The sequence below is a fragment of the Sinocyclocheilus anshuiensis genome, unplaced genomic scaffold (genome assembly GCF_001515605.1).
Source record: "Sinocyclocheilus anshuiensis isolate Anshui unplaced genomic scaffold, SAMN03320099.WGS_v1.1 scaffold581, whole genome shotgun sequence".
NCBI lineage: Eukaryota > Metazoa > Chordata > Actinopteri > Cypriniformes > Cyprinidae > Sinocyclocheilus > Sinocyclocheilus anshuiensis.
The window spans coordinates 523,061-545,338 of NW_015540886.1; the positions used below are offsets into that span (position 1 = coordinate 523,061).

A 22,278-nucleotide genomic window follows, 5' to 3' on the forward strand; every position below is an offset into this window, starting at 1 on the left:
TCCATCACCTGCGTGCTTTCACATTGAGCAGCATTAACTACACAGAGCCGTTGTTCACCGACAAGCTGCGTAAAATATGATCGTGGTTTTGCGCAGCTTGTCAGTGAACAACGGCTCTGTATATTTAATGCTGCTAAATGTGAAAGCACGCTGCATGGAGATTTACCGCTGATTAAAGAACTGGCTTTACTGGCAAGATGCGCATTAAATATCGCATGCGATTTATCATGCAGCCCTAATAAAAATACTACTATAAACTAGTGGATAATTCAGTAGCAAAAGTTACTCTAGAAAAAATGTGCACAATAATTTTATAAAATCTAAATATTTAGTGGGAAAAAAAACATTATTTGGTGGGGAACAAATAAAAGTGAATAAGTGTAGGGCTAAATCTGGTAAAATGTTAAACATTGCTCTTTGTATTGTTGTAAAATACATTCATGAAAAACAAGTAGCCTAATATCTTTATATTAATTAATATACTATAAAATTAAAAGACATTTCTTTTAAATGTATAGCACAGTAATGAGGCAGCAACATATGATAGATAAGACAACAAGAAAGGCTATTAATAATCTTTCATTGCGCAAAAGTATTATAACATGATGAAAGGCTCCCATACGGAGCGACACAAAGCGCTTATGCGCATCCCGTGCGCAGAATGATGTGCTTGAAGCAACACGGAGTCACAGCGCGCAGCAAAGAAAAGTTCAAAGCACAAAAAGGAAGATGATTTTGATGCGTAGTTTATTATATCTGTGCGATAGTCTATTGAGCCTTTTCTTTTAACCGTTTTAAATTTCAGTTACGGTGCGCATGAAGAACAATTCGTACTGCTCTCTACTCCATGATCTAACAGACACCCGGTAGAAAGTAACGTTAGCATGCTTTAGAAACAGCACTAAACTCCAGCAAGATAAAGTCCTTTTATGCAAAACCACTGATCTTTATCTACAGATCAAATATAATAATAGGAACAGTGAATCATCTTGGAGAGAGTTTAATCGTCTTGACTGTCATAACCGAACGCGAAGCGCAGATTGAATACTGAATGGAGGATGACTGACAGCCGCAGCGGAGAGAAGAGTTTACGTGAACTTGTATTTAACGAATTAAATACTCATCTGTACTTCACACTGAACTATGGAATGGTCTCAGAACACCTGAAATAAAGTGCAAGGAAACTTTGTGGTGCTTTATAATGATTTTGTGCCGTTCGTGAGGCTTAACAATAACAGAATAGTATACGCACAATAAAGGATTTGGATCGGTCTCGTCTGACCGATTCCCCGATACAGCAGAAAATGCCAGTATCGGAGCGATACCGATATTGAGTATCGGATCGGCGCACCCCTACTTAAAATGTTGGGTGTCTCCCAAAAATAGTTTAGATACAGTACTCCCCTTGCTTCTGGCATCCATGTTACAAATGTCAAAATGTGTTCAGTCTTGTTGAGCAAACCTTGACATGTTTTCCGTGTTATTATGGTGGAGTTTAGGAGGTGTTTCGAGAGTAAAACCAAAAGTTTGCAGAGCCATTGAACCTTATTGGTTGGAATTGAAATCTTAAGGGTGTGTGTTGCCACACATAAACAAAACTACCATAATTTTGTCTGTCTACCGTCTGTTATTGTACTCTGTTTAAACAATACAGCTATCTGGGAATATGTGGCAGGTAACACAAGGACAGTTAATATCTAGGTCATGGTCATAAATATCTTCAGAGGCTGTTGAATGTACAGCAGAAATCAATGTCAAGTCTTACAACTGGTGTACAGATTTATACTCTTAGCAGTGCACTACACTTGCTTTTTATGTAATAAAAAATTATATTTACAATTGTCTTATGCCAAAATGCTAGGCTGCTTATATTAAAAATGCATTTGCTTATGATTTCTTACCAAACAAATAGCTTGTGGTTTCACATTAAGTCTTCAGATCTGCAAGAAGTTTTTGTTTTAAGTATATTTCTATAAAATACTGATCTATGATTGACTGTACACATACAACATGGCACATCTGTTTTGCTGCGTATTGTCAAGTCTGAACAAGAAAAAGAAAAACGAAAGAGGAATGCAGTGTGCAGGTCCAAGTTGTGGACTAAGTCCTTCTTTGGTGTGCTGTTCTGAGGTCAGTAAGCAGTCAGTAGGCTGTAAGAAAAGATGAGGGTCTGGGTCACCTCTATAAATATCTGACACAGTGTCATAAAATCATTCTCTTGAAGAGGAAATGTCTTATCTTACTAAACTCAGATATTCCTGTTTATACAGTAGTCATCTCATTGTATTTCTTGAGAGGAGCTATTGAAGAGTGATTCTTTTTGAAGTGACTGTGGATTTATGTAAATATTTTTTCCTGTTGGTATTTGTCATACAGTTAGTTCTACATGGGTTTGTCACATTTGTTAGGGTTTTGTGGTTTACCAAATTTGGGCTGAAAACACAAAAGTTGTATGTTGAATCCTGATAAAGTAATCCCACTGTATCCTTCGGATAGAAAAAAGCATTCACCATTGGCAAGTATTAAGTATCAAGAACAAAATGGCCACCTTCATCATCTCCTTATATAATAACAGGGCCTGTAGTTGCTGTGCAGAAACCAAATTCTGTCTTTAGTAATCATTTTACCAAGCTCTGAATAATAGCTTTATAACAGGCTCTGGTTTCTTTGTGCAGCACAGGCCAAGAGTTCTAAAATGGCAGACAGCTTTCACTTTATTAGATTACAAGTGACCCACACTTTGTAGATGCCATAATGTTGTGCATCAGATTATGCCAAAGTGTAAAAAGCCTTGAATAGCTTTTTATATATATATATATATATATATATATAATATTTCTAGGTGCTTTGAATGGATTTTATGTTTCTTATACAAATTTATAAGCTCACAAAATAGTATCATGTTAAACGAACACTGACAATCAAACATTTTATATTAGTGTTTGGGTTGTAGACTTAATTTACATGCTTTTGAATAAACATGGCCACTCATGCAGACTGGAACAGCCTCTTCTGCATGCTGTGCAGCTAAGTGTTCAAATTCTTGCTCAGAGCATCCTTTTCACTTTACAGCTAAAGAGGTGTTCACAATGACATTCACTGTGATAAAATGAGCGGAAGTCATTTATGTTCATTTAGAGTTAAAGCTCGGGTTCGATTCGAGGCAACATGAGTGACAGAGTCATTTGGTGAAGGGACAGTGTGAGCAGAGTGAAACTCCCGTGATCTGTCATCTGATGCTTTACATGCAGCAGTTGAGTAGGAGTGCCTATTGCCAACCAACCACACAGAAACATAACAAACTTACACAATATAATCATGCAATTAGTGTGAATTGCATTTAAATGGATTGTTAACCCAAAAATCAAAACTCTTGGATCTTTTATTTACCCTCGGGTCATTCCAAACCTGTACAACTTTTTTTCTTATGTGGAACCCAAGAGATAATATTTTGAAAAATGTTGGTAACCAAACAGTTTTGGTTGCAATTGTCTTCTATTGTATGGAGAACTTATTCTTTTATGTTCCACCGAAGAAAGAAAATGATGACATGTCATTTTTGGGTGAACTATCCCTTTAAGAATATTGCTGTTATGTTTTGTGATCATATATAGTGAGTCACACTCAATGAATTTATACAAAGGAAAGCATTGCATAAAGGGTTGCGTAAAATAAAACGATTTCATAACACAGCCCACTGGGGACTTCAGCAAAGCATATGCATACAGTAGACTATTAAGGAATCTTTTATGCTCACCAAGGCTGCAATACTGCAAAACAGTATTATTGTGAAATATTATTAATATGTAAAATAACAATATATACAAAATATAATTAATTCCTGTCATGGCAAAGCTGAAATTTCAGCAGCTATTACTCCAGTTGTAAGTTTCTTATCATCATTGTCTTATTGTCATAATTGTGCTGCTTAATGTTTTTGTGCAAACCATTCTACATTTTTTATACAAATTGATGAATAAAAAGATGAAAAGAGCAGCATTTATTTGAAATAGAAATATATATTTAATATATTAATGTCTTTACTGTGACTTTTGATCAATTTTATGCATCCTTGCTGAATAAAAGTATTAATTTCTTAAAAAAATAAAAAAATAAAAATCTTACTGACTGCAAATTTTGAATGGTGTCGTGTACATAATTTTATAAAATCTTACTTGTTTATAGATACATATTATAGTTCACATCAGTGTTGGGCTGAAATGACTTGTTTTCTGTGATTGTAATAATGTTAAGCATGTTCACTCATGTGGTAAATTTAATTTGATTGCAGTTTAAAGGCAATGCTTTATTCAAATTAAGAGTGAAATGCAAACACCACTGTTGTGAAGTCTTCACCCAGAATGAGCACTGACAGCACACTTCTCATTTCAGCAAATTGCAAGCTGATAAACTGGTTTGAAATAGTTTGATCTCTAAGATTTTGCTGCCACCTTGTGGAAACTAACTGTGTGAGTAGTAAAAAGTCTGTTTTGTTTGCTCAAATTGGTCAATCATGTTAGAATTCAAAGTTTTATTACTTTTTTGTTTTGTTTATAAATCAGTTGCCATATCCTCAAAATTCATTGTAAGCAACAGAATCCGTTTTTTAGTATCTGCCTGATTCCTTTTTCCTTTCAGGTGCATTGAAGCTCTTGTTGTTTACTGTCAGGGGGGGAAAAAGGAGGAACCATATGTTACAATTTCAAGAAAGGTCAAGCTAAAGCATGGCAGAGGCTTAGGCCCAGCCTTCGAATGTGAGATTGGACATTCGGAGCGCAAACTAGCTGTCCACCGCAATGCCTTCAAACGCACAGCTGTCATCCAGGCCTTCCTAGGCTCCTCTCCACAGCTCACACTACAGCTCTATGCCACCATTCAGGAAAAATATGTCCTTCCCACACGGCGTAAGTCTGAATTCTTTACCAGATACCAAATGTAATATTGGTAACACTTTACAGTAAGTTCCCATTAGATAATGGTAGTTGATGCATTAACTAACATGAAAGGAATAGTTTATCTAAAAATGAAAATGTACTTATCCTCAGACCGTCCAAGATGTAGATGAGTTTGTTTGTTCATCGGAACGGATTTTACATCACTTTCTCATCAATGGATCCTCTGGAGTAAATGGGTCAAAATAAGAGTCTAAAGAGCTGATAAAAACATCACAGTATTTCCTAAGTTACATTTTAATCAGCTGTTTGGACTCTCATTCTGATAGCGCCCATTCACTGCAGAGGATCCATTAGTGAGCAAATGATGTAATGCAAAATTTCTCTAAAACTTGTAATAAAGAAACAAACGCATCTACATATGATATGGCCTAAGGGTGAGTAAATTCTCATTATTGGGTTAACTATTCCTTTTAACAAACAATAAGAATTACATTTGTTACAATATTTATTAATCTTTAGTTAATAAAAGTACAACTGTTCATTGTTAGCTGAGGTCCATTATATAATATTTACAGACACAACATTTGATTTTAATAATGTATTGGTAAAAGCTGAAATTAACATGATCTAAGATTAATAAATGCTTTAGAAGTATTTATTTCTTATTATACTTTACATGTACTAACTATAGTAATAACCATTATTACATGCAACTAACTCTAAATGTTAATTCATATTACTCACTACATAAATGTATATTCACACTTATAACAAGGACACCTAAAAATGAAGTGTGACCATATTTTTATTATTAGTTCATGTTACCTAATGAGGTTAACTAATGTTAACAAATGGAACATCATTGTAAAGTGTTACCATAATATTTGTATTTTCTATATTTTTACACTAATGCTCATCCTATTTGTGTTTACAGTTACCCTGATGATCATTTCCATGATATCGATCGTATACGGAGCTTTAGTTTGCAGTGTTCTGGCCATACAGATCAAGTACGATGACTACAAAGTGCGAATGAAACCTACTGCCTACCTGTGCATGATCCTCTGGCGAGGGTTAGAGATCGCCACGCGGATCACCACCTTGGTGCTCTTCAGCACAACCTTAACAGTCTGGGTGGTCCTGGTGGGACTGACCAACCTGTTCATCTTCTTTTTCCAGCCATGGGTTGAGTTCTGGACCAGGAAGGCATCACTGCCAGAGAACATAGAGAAGAACTTCAGTAAACTTGGCACCACCGTGGTGCTCTGCATGGTCACATTTCTCTACGCCTGCATCAATATTTTCTGCTGGTCCGCCGTGCAGCTGGACCTGGCTGACCACGACCTGGTGGAGAAACAGCCCCGCTGGAGAAGCTTGGCTATCTACTACACCCTACGCTTCATGGAGAATGTGACCCTTATCGTTTTGTGGTACCACTTCAAGTCGGACTTCTATGAATACGTTTGCACGCCGTTGCTGGTGGTGCAACTTATTGTGTGCTACAGCCTGGCTGTACTCTTCATGCTGATCTTCCATCAGTTCTGCCATCCGTGCCGCAGACTTTTCCACTACAACGTCGAGGACTGTCTACGTTGTGCTTGCTGCTGGAAGAAAAAGCAATCGCAGCCACCTGAAAACCATGCACATGGTCCACATGCACCTCCTGACCTCACCAACCACCTGATAGATCGAGAAACCGATGTTGTGGATGATATCATGGAGGCAGCATGAAAAGCATCCTCTGTTCTGTTATTGTAGCGCTGTTTGGGGCCATGCTAGGCATATTTGCACATATCCTGACTCAGGAGTATTATATTTAGATGATGAACTCTGCTATATCTACTATCCTTAGTGTGAAGGAACAATTGATTTTATATGGTTTTAAACGCTTCATGAAATTTGTGTTTTATGCCATTTGGAGCTGTCCTTCAAAGGTGTAGAGCAGGGGTGCCCAACCCTGCTCCTGGCGATCGACTGTCCTGTAGAGCATGATAACCTTATTACGGTGATGTGGAGAGGGTAGCTCATCATTTATTAATTGTAGAGCGCCGAGCTATTTCTTTTTGTTGGCCATTGAAGACCAAAAAATGCCCTCGGTTGAGTTATGCTGTGATGTTTTACAAAGGCGGCTTTCAGTAGAGAGCTGCATGGCCAGTCTGTAGGCCAGGTGTGTGGGAATTGTGCCAGTATTGGAGCGATGAAAGGCACCTGTTGCACTAACATTTTCCAGGGAACTGACTCAACAAGCCAAAGAGCCTTCTGAACTTTTCTTAAGCTTGCTTCAAGAGTCCTGTGCTTTTTAAAAAAAAAAAATTAGATTTAGAGAACTTTCTTTAATGTTGGCAATTGAACTCGCATTTGCCTTAATATTGTGAGACTGTAATTTTGTGCCTGAATAGACTAATGTTCTTAATTTTCCACTGCAAGAAGAGATGTTTGTTTGTTTATTTTGTATGTAAATATTTTTGCCTGTGTGATTTTTGCCTGAATTATGTGCCTCTTCACTACTGTGTTGGAATATATGAATAAAGACACATTGAATATCTGATTTGTGCCTGATAATCATGATTCTGAACTAAAGCATGCCTTTACAAAAGTGTTTGGCTATTAATATAAAGATGTTAAGGTGCATCACATGAAACCTGTTCAGAACATGCCTAGATCATATTTTAAATCAAAAGAAATAAATACTTTACATATCTACATTACATAAATATTTTTTACATAAAGTAGTTAATACTGTAATGTGGGGGAAAACTTTTTTACATTACACATTGTAATACATTATTAAAATAGTCATATACATAAGGGCTTTTTTTGCTGCTTTAAATATAAAAACAGTATTAAGAGGGTTTTTTCATAGTACATTGGCTTTAGTAATATAAATCATCACTGAGCATAATGGAAAGTAATGTAAAAAATAATTTGGAAAGAAAATGTGCTCAAACTCCAAAAAATAAACACACAAAACATTTTCTTTATTATTTATAAATACATATGATGAATACAATTCTTAATATAAATAAATACAAATGGTGCTTTTTATGTAAGGGGACTGGGTAAAAGGCGCCTTTGATTTTATTTTCCTCTCAACCACTAGATGGCACAAAAACGTGGCGTAGCACTTTCTAACACATCTGCTTTTCAAGATGCACGAAGCGCAAAGTTGATCATTTGATCTAGTATTTGATGTTTTTAAAAATGTTGTAGATTTAAGTAGCGAATCGCTAAAATTATTGAATATATTTTGGGACAAAGGACTTTTTAATGATTTTCGGTTTTGATTAAGGTAATTAAAGCAACAGTTTTTCAATAACGGAAGAATATGTAAAAGTATGGTATTTGGGGTGAAAAGCGCCCCTGCTGTTGGAGCTAAAGGCACAATAATTAACATGATAATAAATAGCTAGCTGATTTTTCCAATTGTTGCCATGACATGGTTAAATTCAGATGGTAAATATCATATATTAAGTTGGCTGTCCACCATAGAGATAATCACCATGCTTTATAATGAAACCATCATATTTAAAAATATGATATTAATCATATCATATAATAAAATATAATTTGTTGTTACTACTGTAAATACAGTATCTCACAGAAGTGAGTACACCCCTCACATTTTTGTAAATATTTTATTATATCTTTTCATGTGACAACACTGAAGAAATGACACTTTGCTACAATGTAAAGTAGTGAGTGTACAGCTTGTATAACAGTGTCAATTTGCTGTCTCCTCAAAATAACTCAACACACAGCCATTCATGTCTAAACTGCTGGCCACAAAAGTGAGTACACCCCTAAATGAAAATGTCCAAATTGGGCCCAATTATCCATTTTCTCTCCCCCGGTGTCATGTGACTCATTAGTGTTACATAGTCTCAGGTGTGAATGGGGAGCAGGTGTGTTAAATTTGGTGTTATCGCTCTCACTCTCTCATACTGGTCACTGGAAGTTCAACATGGCACCTCATGGCAAAGAACTCTGAGGATCTGAAAAAAAGTATTTACAAAAATGTGAGGGGTGTACTCACTTCTGTGAGATACTGTATATATTAAATTAATATGGGATCTCATTCAATGTTTTCAGAATCTTTACTTTTTAAAATAATTTTGTTTCTGAATTTTTAAATATATTTTTATATTAACATATTTTACTGACAGTATATTTATTGAGCAATAGTATAAAAGTTATTGTTTTGAACAAGTATTAACATTATTTTAGCTCAAGTATTTGTATCAATAGCTACTGTGTGCCTTTTGCCCCATGTTGAGCCTTACCCCGTGTGTGGGGTAAAAGGCCCCTCTTGCCACCTAATACATTTATAATATTTTTACAACAACACTTGTATGATCGTATAGCTATAGATGTATTTTCTGCAATCATGTATTATGGGCGTAGTAAAAATAACATTTTTTCTTAAGGTGTGTCCGTTCTATACTATATATGTGTGTGTTTGCTTAATTGTCATACAATTTAAAAGTAGGCCTATATCAAACAGCTTATTAGCCAAGTGGCTCAATCTTAATTTAACTGGGAAAATTGCCCACATAGTTTATGTAATAGTTTCCTGTCAAACATACCAAGACACGCTTTTTTACAGCCACATTAAACTTGTTCTGGTTGCTTCCTTCCGGGAATTTCTTCATACATGCAACATCAACAAAATCATATATTCACAACCCATTTCCTGGTCGATTATGACAGTAGAGGGCGGAGTCGCGAACAGGACAGGTGTTTAATATAGCGCTCATCTGAGGAGTGTTCATTCATTTATGCAGCGCTAGAGAGTGAAGATGAGCAACTGGATCATCAATCAAGGGCTCAGCGCCTTCATCTTGGTAAGAGACCAGATTATTTTGCTGACTATTTACGTTAAATAAAATTGGCTAATACAGTTAGCTATAAAACTTAAGTTAAAATAAGTCATATTTGTCCATTATTTTTAAGATATTGATGTGTCTGTATTTGTAGGTGGTGTGGATGGGCATCAACATCTTTCTGTTTGTCTACTACTACTTATTCTATGATCTGGGACCACAATTTGAGTACACTCGTGAACTTTTAGGGGTAAGTTATTGCATAAAAAAATATGTAGGCAATTTGCAAAGCATTGACTAAGAAAAAAGAAGGCACCTAAGGAAGGAGATGTTTTATTTGATGACATCCAAAGTTAGGTTTCATTTAGTAAAAAGAGAGATAAGCAGAGTAAACGTAGTGAAAGTGAATGTAATGCTGTTTCTTTCAGTCTGCATTACCCTGGGCCAGAGCTCCAGCTGCTGTACTCAACTTCAACTGCATGCTGATTCTGTTGCCAGTGTGCCGAAACCTGCTGTCTCTGCTCCGCGGCTCTTTTATAGTGAGTTGCTGCACACTTGCACCTTTGTGTCTGAGAGAGTATATGTAAACCTTTCTAAGTATTTTGCTCTCCTGTGCATGTTTTAGTGCTGTGGCAGATCAATGAGGAAACAGCTGGACAAAAATCTGACTTTCCACAAGTTGGTTGCTTACATGATTGCCCTAATGACAGGTAAACATGTTCTTTGAAAAAGGAACAGGAAGTTGTTGTGCATATCAAAGTAGGTTAAGTTTGCACCTGAGTGATAGGTTTTACAGAAAAAGGGCACATGTGCGATAGCTATTGCAAATAATCACACTGGCGTGCCGTTATGCAATAGTAGCCTATTCTTAATCAAACGTTCTCATGTACAGTTTGAGCCTTAGGCTAAGTATTTCACGCCTGATAACTCTAGCGTTGCAGATAGTGTTCTTCTTCTTGGCCTGGATAAACATTGACCAAGTTCCGATCTCATGAAAGTGTGTATAAATAGTACGCCAAATCAACAAAAAAAAAAAAAAACTTTTAACTATAACTTGAGTTATAGAATATATTTGCAAGTAGACAATAATTATAACCGTTGTAACAGCCATTTTACGTTCTCACATTTCTTTAATTGACACAATGTCTGATTCTGACCATATGAAATCCTTCTTTGATGCAGCGGTTCACACTGTCGCTCATTTGCTTAATGCGGAGTGGTACACAAACAGTTTCCAAGGTCGGTATGGGCCTCTTGCCAGTAAACTGTCCATGCTCGGTGACTCTCGCGAGTTAAATACCACTTACCTGAATCCCTTTCGCTCCAATTCTACGGTGAGTTACCGAACTTTTAATGGCTTTTATTAAGATTTTTACATTTTCCAATAATTTTGATTTTATATATACTACCATTCAAACGTTTGGGGTCAGTGAGTTTTTTCTCCTCACATTTAATTAATACTTTTTATTCAGCATGGTTTCATTAAATTGATCAAGGGAGACCGTAAAATCATGTATAATGTTACAGAAGGTTTCTATTTCAAATAAATGGTGTTCTTTTGAACTTTCTATTCATCAAAGAATCCTGTAAACAGTATTATGTTTCCACAAACTTATTAAGCAGTTAAAACCATTTTCAACTATGATAATAAGATAATCAGCATATTAGAATGATTTCTGAAGGATCATGTGACACTGAAGACTGGAGTAATGGCTGCTGAAAATTCAGCTTTGCATCACGGGAATAAATTACATTTTCAAATATATTAAAACTAAAAGCATTTTTTTTATTGTAATATTTCACAATATTACAATTTTTTACAGTATTTTCGATCAAACAAATGCTGCCTTAGCTATCATAAGACTGCTTTCAAAAATGTAAAAAAAACAAATCTTTCTAACCACAAACTTGAATGGTAGTTTACAATTGAGCTAATTACTATACTGCTTCTGAGGTATGATATATGCCTGCTCTAATCTTGTTTCCTTTACTCCAGACTCCAACGATTTTCGTATTCACCACTATTGCGGGTCTCACAGGAGTCGTCATTACTCTTGCCCTCATCCTCATAATCACTTCATCAATGGAAGTCATTCGCAGAAGCTATTTTGAGGTCTTTTGGTACACGCATCACCTCTTCATCATTTTCTTTGCTGGCTTAGTTTTCCATGGTGCAGGGTAAGATCTATTAACTGGGTGAGCCCAATTTAAAAAAAACACGATTTGTAGGAGAATAAAAGTAATTAAAACATTCTGTTTGGTTTCTGTCCAGACGCATCGTGCGAAGTCAGCAAGTGACAAATCCACCTCACAATAATTCCTTCTGCAAAGATCAGCCAGAGAACTGGGGGGAAATTCCTGAATGTCCAGTTCCGCAGTTTGCAGGAGGGTTTCCTCAGGTAAAAGTTGTCACATTTACAGTTACACAGGCTATGACGGATTTATTTGAGTGCTTACTGATTTCAATTTGCTGAATCCTCGGTTGCAGACCTGGATGTGGGTAATTGGACCAATGATAATTTATCTTTGTGAGCGGCTGCTACGTTTCATTCGTTACATGCAGCCTGTCAGTTATAGGAAGGTGAGTCTTCGTGGACTACATTGTTCATCTAAACCCCAGAACAGTTGTTCTGTAATGACAAACTGTTTCCATTCTTGCATTTTAGATTGTAATCCGCCCATCCAAGGTGTTGGAACTACAGCTGGTGAAGCCTGGATTCAAGATGGAAGTCGGCCAGTATGTGTTTCTCAATTGTCCAGCCATCTCTCAGCTGGAGTGGCACCCATTTACCATGACATCAGCCCCGGAAGAGGACTTCTTTAGTGTGCACATCCGCTCAGTAGGAGATTGGACTGAAAAGCTCATCAAGATGGTCGAAAACCTATCAGAGGGTGGGCAAAGACCTAAGTATGTACTTTTTGCCATGTTACTTATTCTCTAAAAATAAAGGTTCCAAAAGGAGTTTCTCACAGCAGTTCCATAGAAGAAGCATTTGGGTTTCCCAAAGAAGCTTTTGGTGAAATGCACTCTTAACAATAAAGGTTCTTTATTGCCATTTATAGTTCCATGAAGGACCTTTAACATCCATGGAATCTTTCCATTCCACAAAAGGTTCTTTATAGTGGGAAATTTTAAAGGTTCTTAATGGAACCATAGATGCCAGTAAAGAAGCTTTATTTTTAAGCATGTAAGGCATAAAATATTAACGTATTCTTCAAACTGCAGTTCTCAATTTCAGCTTATGGAAAAGATATTTCAAAATATGGAAAATGACTCACAGGAGCAGTCATATATCAAGAAAATCTTCTATTTTTGTCTCAGGATGGCTGTGGATGGCCCATTTGGAACTGCGAGTGAGGATGTATTTGATTATGAGGTCAGCATGTTGGTGGGTGCTGGGATTGGAGTGACCCCATTTGCCTCTATCCTGAAGTCCATTTGGTACAAGTTTAAAGACTCTGACCCCAAACTACGAACAAAGAGGGTAAGAACATGTGGGGAAAAAAATAAGGAAGTTGGCTGCAATCACTCTTGTTGTTACTGTGGTATTACAAAGGTGTCCTTCATGTCCTAGATAACGAAGTCTGGGATTCCATGAAACTCAGTTTCCTCTTCATTTCTGACTTTTCTGTTTAGATTTACTTCTACTGGCTGTGTAGAGAGACATATGCCTTTGAGTGGTTTGCAGATCTCCTACAGGTCCTTGAGAAAGACATGGAGGAACGAGGAATGAGGGACTTCCTCACATACAAACTCTACCTCACCGGATGGGACCAGAGTCATGTACGTGCAATAAAACTGTTGTGATCTGAAAAGCAAGTTGGCCTAAATTGAAATATGAGTAATGTGCATAAATCACAGAACATCTAATCTTGCATTTATAGGTAAACCATGCAATGGTACATTTTGATAAAGATACAGATATCATCACTGGTCTAAAACAAAAGACTCATTATGGCCGACCGAACTGGGATAGAGAATTTGAACAAGTTCGGCAAGAGAACCCATCGTAAGTTTCAAAACTTTTCACGATGTTACTGATTCCCACACGTAACAAAAATACCCCAACACTAAAAGTTTTTTTTTTAAATATGCACAGGTCTGTGGTTGGAACTTTCTTGTGTGGCCCACAAGCCTTAGCAAAGGACTTGGAGAAGAAATGTGTGAGATACTCTGACGTGGATCCACGGAAAACCACGTTTTACTTCAACAAAGAGAACTTCTGAGGAAATTTTTTTGCAGGAAACCTAATTCTCTTGAAGAATTTGTGCACTAGGGATTGTGCTCTTCAGCAGTATCATGATTTGCCATTTCTGGAATCTTTACATCTAATGATTCTGCATTGCTGTGACAAGAAAAATGACACCTTTCATCCTGAAAAGTGAACAAATTGCTGGAAGGGACTAATTCCGTGTCTGAGTCAAAAGTCCACTCATTGTATTTATTTTTTTTTCTTCAAAGTTTGGCTTTCCAAGTTCCTGGTTTGAAATGAATCACCAAGAATCAAGGAAATCAGACATACACCAGAATGTATTGTTTTTATAAGTGCCTCCTTGTGTAAATAAGTGCTCTAAAATTAGTTGCTGAAAAGGATTTTGGAATTTCACCTCTTTGCAAAAGGTGAAAAAGGAAACGATGTTTTTCTTTAAAACCACACATATTATCTGATGTAACGTCACATGGTTAGTCACTGGTTTCATAACCTTTAAAGAATCAAACCAACTTTATCATTCAAAATATAAATGAATAATGTACATTATATATGTCTTTAAAATTGTTTTTATAATAATTTATGAAGGCAGGAATTATTTTCTGCATTGAAAAAAATGTCCAGTTGTTTATTTCAAAACACAGTTGTTTATTTTTTTCATGAGCAGTAAATTGTGAACTACTATTATTCATATACAACTGATCTCACTTGAAATAAGAAAATGCCACTATAAAAAAAAAACAACAACAACAAAGTTACAGATGTGGATGTCCTGCAGACCAATAAAAGAGTAGCTAGGGATGGTTGTCTGATCGGATGCATATTTTCCTGCAATCACAAAGTTATAGAGTCAGATTTTTCAGACTTGCACTAACCCAAATTAATCCCTGTTACATAAGAAAACCCATGTTCCGCTTTTTCGCAGAGCCTGTAATTATCATAAGTTGTTTTAGGATGGATGCAAAAGAAAGAAAAGACCTTGCGTCACAAGGTGAGTCTTCAGGGTGCGCCTGCCGTCTTCTGAATCTGCTCCTTCAGTATCAGAATACTCTGTCTCTGTTCTGGTGGCAGCATGGCGATCTGTTCTGGGGTCAGCTGCAGGACCTGCATAATCAAGGCAGCCTGGGAATGTGGAAAAAGCATACCGATTAGTATCTACAAAACATAAGCATGGTTACATCGATTCAAATTAATGAGTGTGATAACCCTGTCAACATTTAAATCAACATTTCAACAAGTAACTGGTAATTCTGGAAAATCTGGTCACTGTAGGGAAAAAGACACTCACTTTCTCATGGTCTTGTGATGACACATCTGATGTAGGACCCTGTTAAAAGACATAAATGGGATGAAAACGTGGACATTTAAATTAAATACTGCAAGCTAAATAGTGTTCTCTGACAGAGCTGCAAAGGGGTCAAATTGAGAGAAAAAAATACGAAATGTGAATGATATGAAAGATGCATATAGTTTTTTGGGGGGGAAAAGATTTCTTTATTTCTCATTATTTGCAATGGAAACTGTTCAAAAGTATACTTTTATTCAACAAGACATTAAATTCATTAAAAGTAACAAAGACAATGACATTGTTACAAAAGAAATAATCAAAAGAAATAAATCCTGTTCTTATATTAATCAAAGAATTTTGAAAAAGAAATGTATGAAATTTTCAGCAGCACAACTTTTTTTTTCCCAATAATGATTATAATAAATGTTTCGTGAGCAGTAAGTCAGTATATTAGAATGCTTTCTGAAGGATCTGAAAAGTCAGCTTTGACAACACAGGAATAAGTTACAATTTAAAATACATTAAAATAGAAAACAGTTATCTTAAAATTGTAATATTACTCAAATACTGTTATTTATCAAGTAAATGTGACCCGTACTTGCAAAATGAGTCGGAATGTGCATGGGCAAGTTTTGAGCTACAGGGGAAAAAAGAGAAATACTTTTCGAATTTGAGGTTTTCACAAATATGAGTTAATTAAGCCCTCGTCTAGCGGCCCAAATGCTCCAAATAGTAATTAAACATCTAAAATTATCTTTATTTGCATGTTTTCTGAGAGGTCTACCTTTTTCTCTGCTCGCTTCTTGATGACTGGTGCTTCCCCTCAGCACAAGTTTGGTATAGTCGTAAAGCTATACCAGATTAATGAGGCCTACGATCAATCAGTTTCAAAAAATAAATAAAAAAAAACAGTCCTAATTGAAAGAAAACAAGTTGACAAAAAGATTGAATCCTATATTTGGTGATAATATAGCACAACAAGAGATTTATAACCTATTTTTTTGTAGGCCGGTCATTTTTGACTGAGAACACCTCAAGTGTAACAAGGTGCAATAAAATAAAAAAAAGTTATCAAATTTTTGGAGGAAGTAGTCATGCCATGTGTGAGCAAAGTCAGTCAATTTTAGCCCAATGCAATAACATTAACATTTTCAGGAGAAAGAAAATCCTCTCCGGGTCAAAATGACCTGAACACAATCTGAGGGTTAAGAAAAGAAGTGGAGGAAAAGATGAAACGTTGCTAGCTGATTTTGCTTTGGAAACTTCAGAAAACTTCAACTCCATTTTTCTCAAAATTGACTGCTGACTATTGACTTCAAACGGATGTAGCTCAGTCATTATTTGGTCGATTCCAACAATCATACATCATTTTGAAGATTTTTTTTTAATGGAGATTTTGAAAATAAAAAGAACTCACTTTTGAAAATTTGCTCATTGCGACTCATTTTGCCAGCACAGGTTACAAATGCAGCCTTGGTGAGCCTAAGAGACTTCTTTTAGAAGCGTAAATAAATAAATAAATCCCACCGTCCCTGAACATTAGTGTACATAAATTTTTGCCATACAAATAAATCTGAATTTAATAGAAAATGTTCTCTAATATTGAATAGGAAATAAAGCTCATAACTTAATACATGGTAAACATTTCCATTCATTTTAATAACTTATTGCACTAAAGACAAAAAATAAAAAAGCCAATTCAAAATCTCCAAATCTGCTTTCCTTAAATATCACATTTAGGATTTTTAGACAGCTGCCTTTATATTTCAGAAAGAGGGTCCCTTTACAATGGCATGATTAAATTTGGGAGTCCTAGACATTAAAACATTTGAAAAGCTCAGCTAAAAGAAAAAAAGACAAATCTACAGGAGTCTGGAAATCTTACTGGTCTTGCTGATGGAGGTGCACTTTGTCCCATGCCGTGGGGGGGAGGACCCTGCATTCCACCAGCTACAGGAACCCTCTGGCCAGATATCGGACCCCGAGCATCAACAGCCCTTGGATCACGACCTTGAGAAATTAAGAAAATCTTTAAATCTTTTAAATCTTTTCTGTAAGAGTATCCTTCAAATAGAGTGTTATTTCAGAAAGAAGTAAAACGGGTAATAAACCCTTTTCACATTTCTGAGTTTTTCAGAAGTGGAAGTCATCATAGTTGGGTAAACTTCGGGAGACTACAGCAAATATGTTCTATTTACATTCTCATTTGCACAAATAGCAAAAGAAAAACTCCATGATATTGTTTTCACGACTTTCAAAAAGAGGAAAATAAATGGAGAGCGATTGATAACAGCAGTCAAAAGAGAGAACCATGTCAAATTTATTGTCACTCCCATAGCCACTGTATTAGAAACACCCACACAGCAGCATTAGTTTTTTGAAGTTTGATGCAAAGGAAATATAATAAAAAGAAAAAAAAGAAAAGATAAAAACTTTGCAGGATTTACAATGCTGATGACCACTGAAATGCATCATCACAGTCTGAGAAAAGGGTCCATACAGTTATCCAAGCCAAGTCAACAAATAACGTGAAACCACATCTTTAAGTACCTCTTGCCTCCATGGGTGGACCCCGCTGCTCCATCATAGGACCTCTAGGTTCGCCCATCATGGGTCCTCCTCTCATGTCATGAGGGCCACGCATGTCTGGGGGAGCCATATGCATGGGTGGCCCCTGATGTTGTGGAGGGCCTCCAATGTAACCATGCCTTTAAGTGAACAAAAAACAAAATAAATAGCTTTTGTTACAAACTAAAAAAAGAAACAAATCAATATGATTGTAAAAGCAGTAAAAAAATCTTTAGTGATCAATAAATTGCCATGAAAGCCTGATGTACAATACCATTCAAAAATTTGGGCTCAGTAAGACTTTTTTCCCCCTTTTGGCAAAAAATTAACACTTTTATTCAGCAGGGATGCATTAAATTGATCAAAAGTGACAGTAAGACATAATGTTACAATAGATTTCCATTTCAACTAAAAATAAAATTAACTAAAAATAAAATGTATCACAATTTCCACAAAAATATTTAAGCAGCACAACTGTTTTCAACATTTCATAATAATAAATGGTTCTTGAGCACCAAATCAGCATATTAGAATGATTTCTGAAGGATCATATAACACTGAAGTAATGGCTGCTGAGAATTCAGCTTTGCCATTACATGAATACATTTTCAAAATATATTAAAATATAGATTTTTTATAACAGAAATATATATAATTATTTATAATAGAACAATTATTTTAAGTTGTAATATTTTACAATATTACAGTTTTACTTTCTTTGATGCAACCTTGGTAACAAGAGACTACTTTAAAAAAAAAAACTTATTTATTTTTTTTTAAATCTTACAAAACATTTAAAAAACATTTTGAACTAAAAAATTTAAAGGGATAGTTCACCCAAAAATCAAAATTCCCTCTCAAGCCATCCTAGGTGTATATGACTTTCTTCTTTCAGACAAATACAATCGGGAGTTATATTAAAAAATGCCTTGGCTCTTCCAAGCTTTATAATGGCAGTGAATGATTGAGATTCAGTAGGTCAATGGAAGTCCAATAAAGTGCATCCATCCATCATAAAAAGCACTCCACAAGGCTCCGGGGGGTTAATAAAGGCCTTCTGAAGCAGAGCAATGCGTTTGTGTAAGAAAAATATCCATATTTACAACTTTATAAACCGTAATCTCTAGCTTCCGCTAACTGTCGTACGTGCGTTCACTAGAGAGTGGCGTTCCAGCGGATGACGTAGGCGTAGTGTAAGCTCTGGTAAGAAGTGACGAACATGGAAGCACAAAGGAGAGAGCAAAATAAAACACCGATCAGGAATTAGAAGTACAAAACAAGGATTTGTAAAGACTTCAAAATAAGCCAAGAGGAGACTGGTTTTCCTTTGCTGTAAACAAAACTTGGTTCTCGCAAGACAAGCATATTCTCACCAGAGCTTACGCTACGCCTAAGTTCTACATCATCCGCCGGATCGCCACTCTCTAGTAAATGTGCGTATGACAGTTAGCAGAAGCTAGAAATTACGGTTTATAAAGTTTTAAATATGGATATTTTTCTTACACAAACACATCGATTCGCTTCAGAAGGCCTTTATTAACTCCCTGGAGCAGTGTGGAGCACTTTTTATGATGGATGGATGGATGCACTTTATTGGACTTCTATTACACTATTGAATCTCAACAGCCATTCACTGCCATTATAAAGCTCGGAAGAGCCAGGGCATTTTTGAATATAACTCTGACTGTATTCGTCTGAAAGAAAAAAGTCATATACACCTAGGATGGCTTGAGAGGGAGTAAATTGTGGGGTAATTTTCATTTTTGGGTGAACTATCCCTTTAAACATTTTATATAATGGTTCTACACCGTTTGACTTCAAACATTTATTTTATTTTATTATTTTATTTTTATTTCATGTCAGGCTTTACAAAGTAAATCACAACTGCATAAAGGAAAAGATGTGTCAATATAAGCTTCCTAAAATACTCATGAGACTAATGGGAATATTTTAAGATCAGCTGTGATCACCTAAATGTCATTGCAACAAACTTTTTAGTAAACATTACCCTGGCTCCACCATTTCTCCAGTGACATTGACCAATGATCCACCTCGCGGGTCGTTCGGACCATCGCCAAGAAGGCCTCTGGGTGGGATCCCTGGAGGGCCTTGAGGGGCCCCTCGCATTGAGGCACGTGGGTCTACTATCGGCACTGTGAAAAGAAAGAACATTTACATGAAAACTGATTTTAAAAAATTTGCATGCTTTGCCACTTTGACAAGAATAAAAAAAAAGAACTGGCTATAGAATCACAATGATGAAAGAAACTAGTGTCAGTGCATTACACAAACATTTCAAAACTTGGACATGTCCTTTTGTGCTACCAAAGAACATGAAGGTTGTACTGTCAATCCCATTTCACAGGTATGACACCATTACGATACACCAAGGCAATTCCTGAAGTGTCAAGAAAATTAGACTGAAGGAAACAAAAATTTTCCACTTCACGAACAAAAGAATATCGTTTCACCTGTCAAAGTGACAATGCTAACAAAGAGGATTTCAACATCTTTACAAAGTGAAACTCATCAATACTCAGCTCTATTCTGCTACATTGGCACATTCCATTAGGCAACAAGACTTCATTGTTCAGGTTTTGGAAATGTTACAATAAAAGGTTAAAACTGTTTACAATGTGTTGTCCTTATTCCTCAAGCACTTTTGTTTCAGAGACACACCTACGTTTCAACAGTATTCACGACCATCGCACTAATCAGCGATTCGTTTTTGGGGTCATTTGTTTGAGCAGTTTCACTTTTCTCTCTAGACATCTACGTGGTACTTTTCACTCTCTCTTTGAAGTAAATGGAAGTTCCACTTTGTTCATTGCAAACTGCGTACTGCCTTCAAATGGTTCAGGTGTGATGTTTAGGGGTATGCAGAGATAAGAAGTAGACTAAAAAAGGTGCATGTAGGGGTAAGACAATGAGCAGTTGAGACTCTTGACAGGCCTGTTCTGAACAGACCAGAGTTATACCCATGATACCTTGAGGCCGCTCGATAGCAGCCAGCCCAGCTGCTCCCACAGGAGAGTCCTGAAGGTTTCCTGGGTCAGCATTAAGTGAAAAGAACAGGAGAGAGAACTGAGACAGCGCACTTACTGATATTACCCAGGGATGATTGTACTGATGTTAATGGACATGGGCTAGAGTAGTGGTTGATATGGGTTTTTAATTGGCTAATGCAGATACAAATATCTAGGAATCAAAGTGTCCTATATAATGTATATCATTATATAATTGTACCACTATATAAAACTACATAGAAAAGCAAAAGTATATACATGGGGTCGCCGGGTCAGTAAGATTTTTTTTAATGTTTTTAATGTTGTTGAAAGAAGTCTCTTATGCTCACCAAAGCTCAAATCTATTTGATCAAAACTACAGTAAAAACAGTAATATTGTGAAATATTACAATAAAAAATTATAACATAAATATGTAAATTATTCCTGTGAACTTTCAGCAGCCATTATTCCAGACTTCAGCATCACAGGATTTGATTTGCTGCTCAATTAACAGTTCTTATTATTACCACAGTAGAAAACGGTGCTGCTTAATAGTTTTGTGGAAATGTGCTATATTTTTCAAATTATTTTACTGTCACTTTTGATTCATTTAATGCATCCTTATTAAAGGATGTATAATATAAAGATTAAATATTTAAAAAAATGTTACTGACCAAAAAACTTTTATCAGTAGCGCACACACAAAAATAAGTACAAAAATTATATATTTATATAAACACTGGTAAAATCATTCTAGCACTTACTCTATTTAATGCTTATTTTTATTAAACAAACAAAAAAAGTTATTATTAAGGTGAAGTATGTAATTTTTTCTGATTATGCACTATAGTGCCATCAAAAAATGTATGGTTGAGTATCCCGACACAACAACACTGACTCAACCAAATGTTTGAGAAAATGGTTTATGAAATTCAACTAGGTGACACTAGTGATGTAGAAATTACACACTACTACAGCTTGAAGAGGTGTGAATGAAAATGAAATCACTACATAAAAGCCAATGTTAGTGCAGCAGACTTGTTGGCCAATACTGCTCACTTGTGGACAGGTCATACAAAAAAATCATACAGTGATATCATCATTTTCTAGGGCTGCCCTTGACTAAAGATTTTTCTGGTCAAACTAGTAGTCATTCATTTTAAGCATTAGTCGACTAATCGCACGTTTATTAATAAACCATTTAAATCATGCTAATGAGACTTTAATTGCCTACATAGCCTAATAAGCACTCGAGCGCACACATAAAGCTTGCTACAGCACACCAGCATAAGTAATGATGATGAATGTGTCAGGGAAAAACAGTTAGATTAAACTGCATTAACATTTTAATAATCTATTAATAAACTAGTGTTTTCGGCTTAAGAGATGAAGTCGGCGACACTGACTCGTCATCTCCACAGTAGTGGATGCGCCTGCATGCAAGTTTCATACGGATTACATAATCTGAGAATATTTGTTTTTTCAGATTT

The 22,278-nt window shown here is 36.0% G+C and overlaps 3 protein-coding genes across 4 annotated transcripts in view; 2 read left to right on the forward strand and 1 right to left on the reverse strand.

Annotated features, from left to right (window-relative positions):
* Window positions 1-6,832, forward strand: part of LOC107688690 (membrane transport protein XK-like) — a 9,144-nt gene extending 2,312 nt beyond the window's left edge. For both annotated transcript variants that reach the window (XM_016486421.1, XM_016486422.1), the window contains exons 3-4: window positions 4,639-4,904; window positions 5,830-6,832. In XM_016486421.1, coding sequence (XP_016341907.1) covers window positions 4,639-4,904; window positions 5,830-6,626 — 1,063 coding nt within the window. In that variant the 3' untranslated portion in view covers window positions 6,627-6,832. The remainder of the gene's footprint in view (window positions 1-4,638; window positions 4,905-5,829) is intronic.
* A 2,850-nt stretch (window positions 6,833-9,682) lies between these two features.
* Window positions 9,683-14,433, forward strand: LOC107688708 (cytochrome b-245 heavy chain-like). Its single transcript, XM_016486443.1, has 13 exons — window positions 9,683-9,736; window positions 9,870-9,965; window positions 10,144-10,254; window positions 10,341-10,425; window positions 10,898-11,049; window positions 11,712-11,893; window positions 11,988-12,114; window positions 12,204-12,296; window positions 12,382-12,623; window positions 13,038-13,200; window positions 13,353-13,499; window positions 13,601-13,725; window positions 13,816-14,433. The coding sequence occupies exons 1-13, from the start codon at window positions 9,692-9,694 to the stop codon at window positions 13,940-13,942; spliced, it is 1,695 nt and encodes a 564-aa protein (XP_016341929.1). The 5' UTR covers window positions 9,683-9,691; the 3' UTR covers window positions 13,943-14,433.
* A 120-nt stretch (window positions 14,434-14,553) lies between these two features.
* Window positions 14,554-22,278, reverse strand: part of LOC107688691 (cleavage stimulation factor subunit 2-like) — a 12,458-nt gene continuing 4,733 nt past the window's right edge. Inside the window, exons 9-14 of the mRNA XM_016486424.1 lie at window positions 19,791-19,935; window positions 17,765-17,922; window positions 17,100-17,224; window positions 15,215-15,253; window positions 14,905-15,048; window positions 14,554-14,754 (exon numbers count right to left, since the gene is read on the reverse strand). Coding sequence (XP_016341910.1) covers window positions 14,926-15,048; window positions 15,215-15,253; window positions 17,100-17,224; window positions 17,765-17,922; window positions 19,791-19,935 — 590 coding nt within the window. The 3' untranslated portion in view covers window positions 14,554-14,754; window positions 14,905-14,925. The remainder of the gene's footprint in view (window positions 14,755-14,904; window positions 15,049-15,214; window positions 15,254-17,099; window positions 17,225-17,764; window positions 17,923-19,790; window positions 19,936-22,278) is intronic.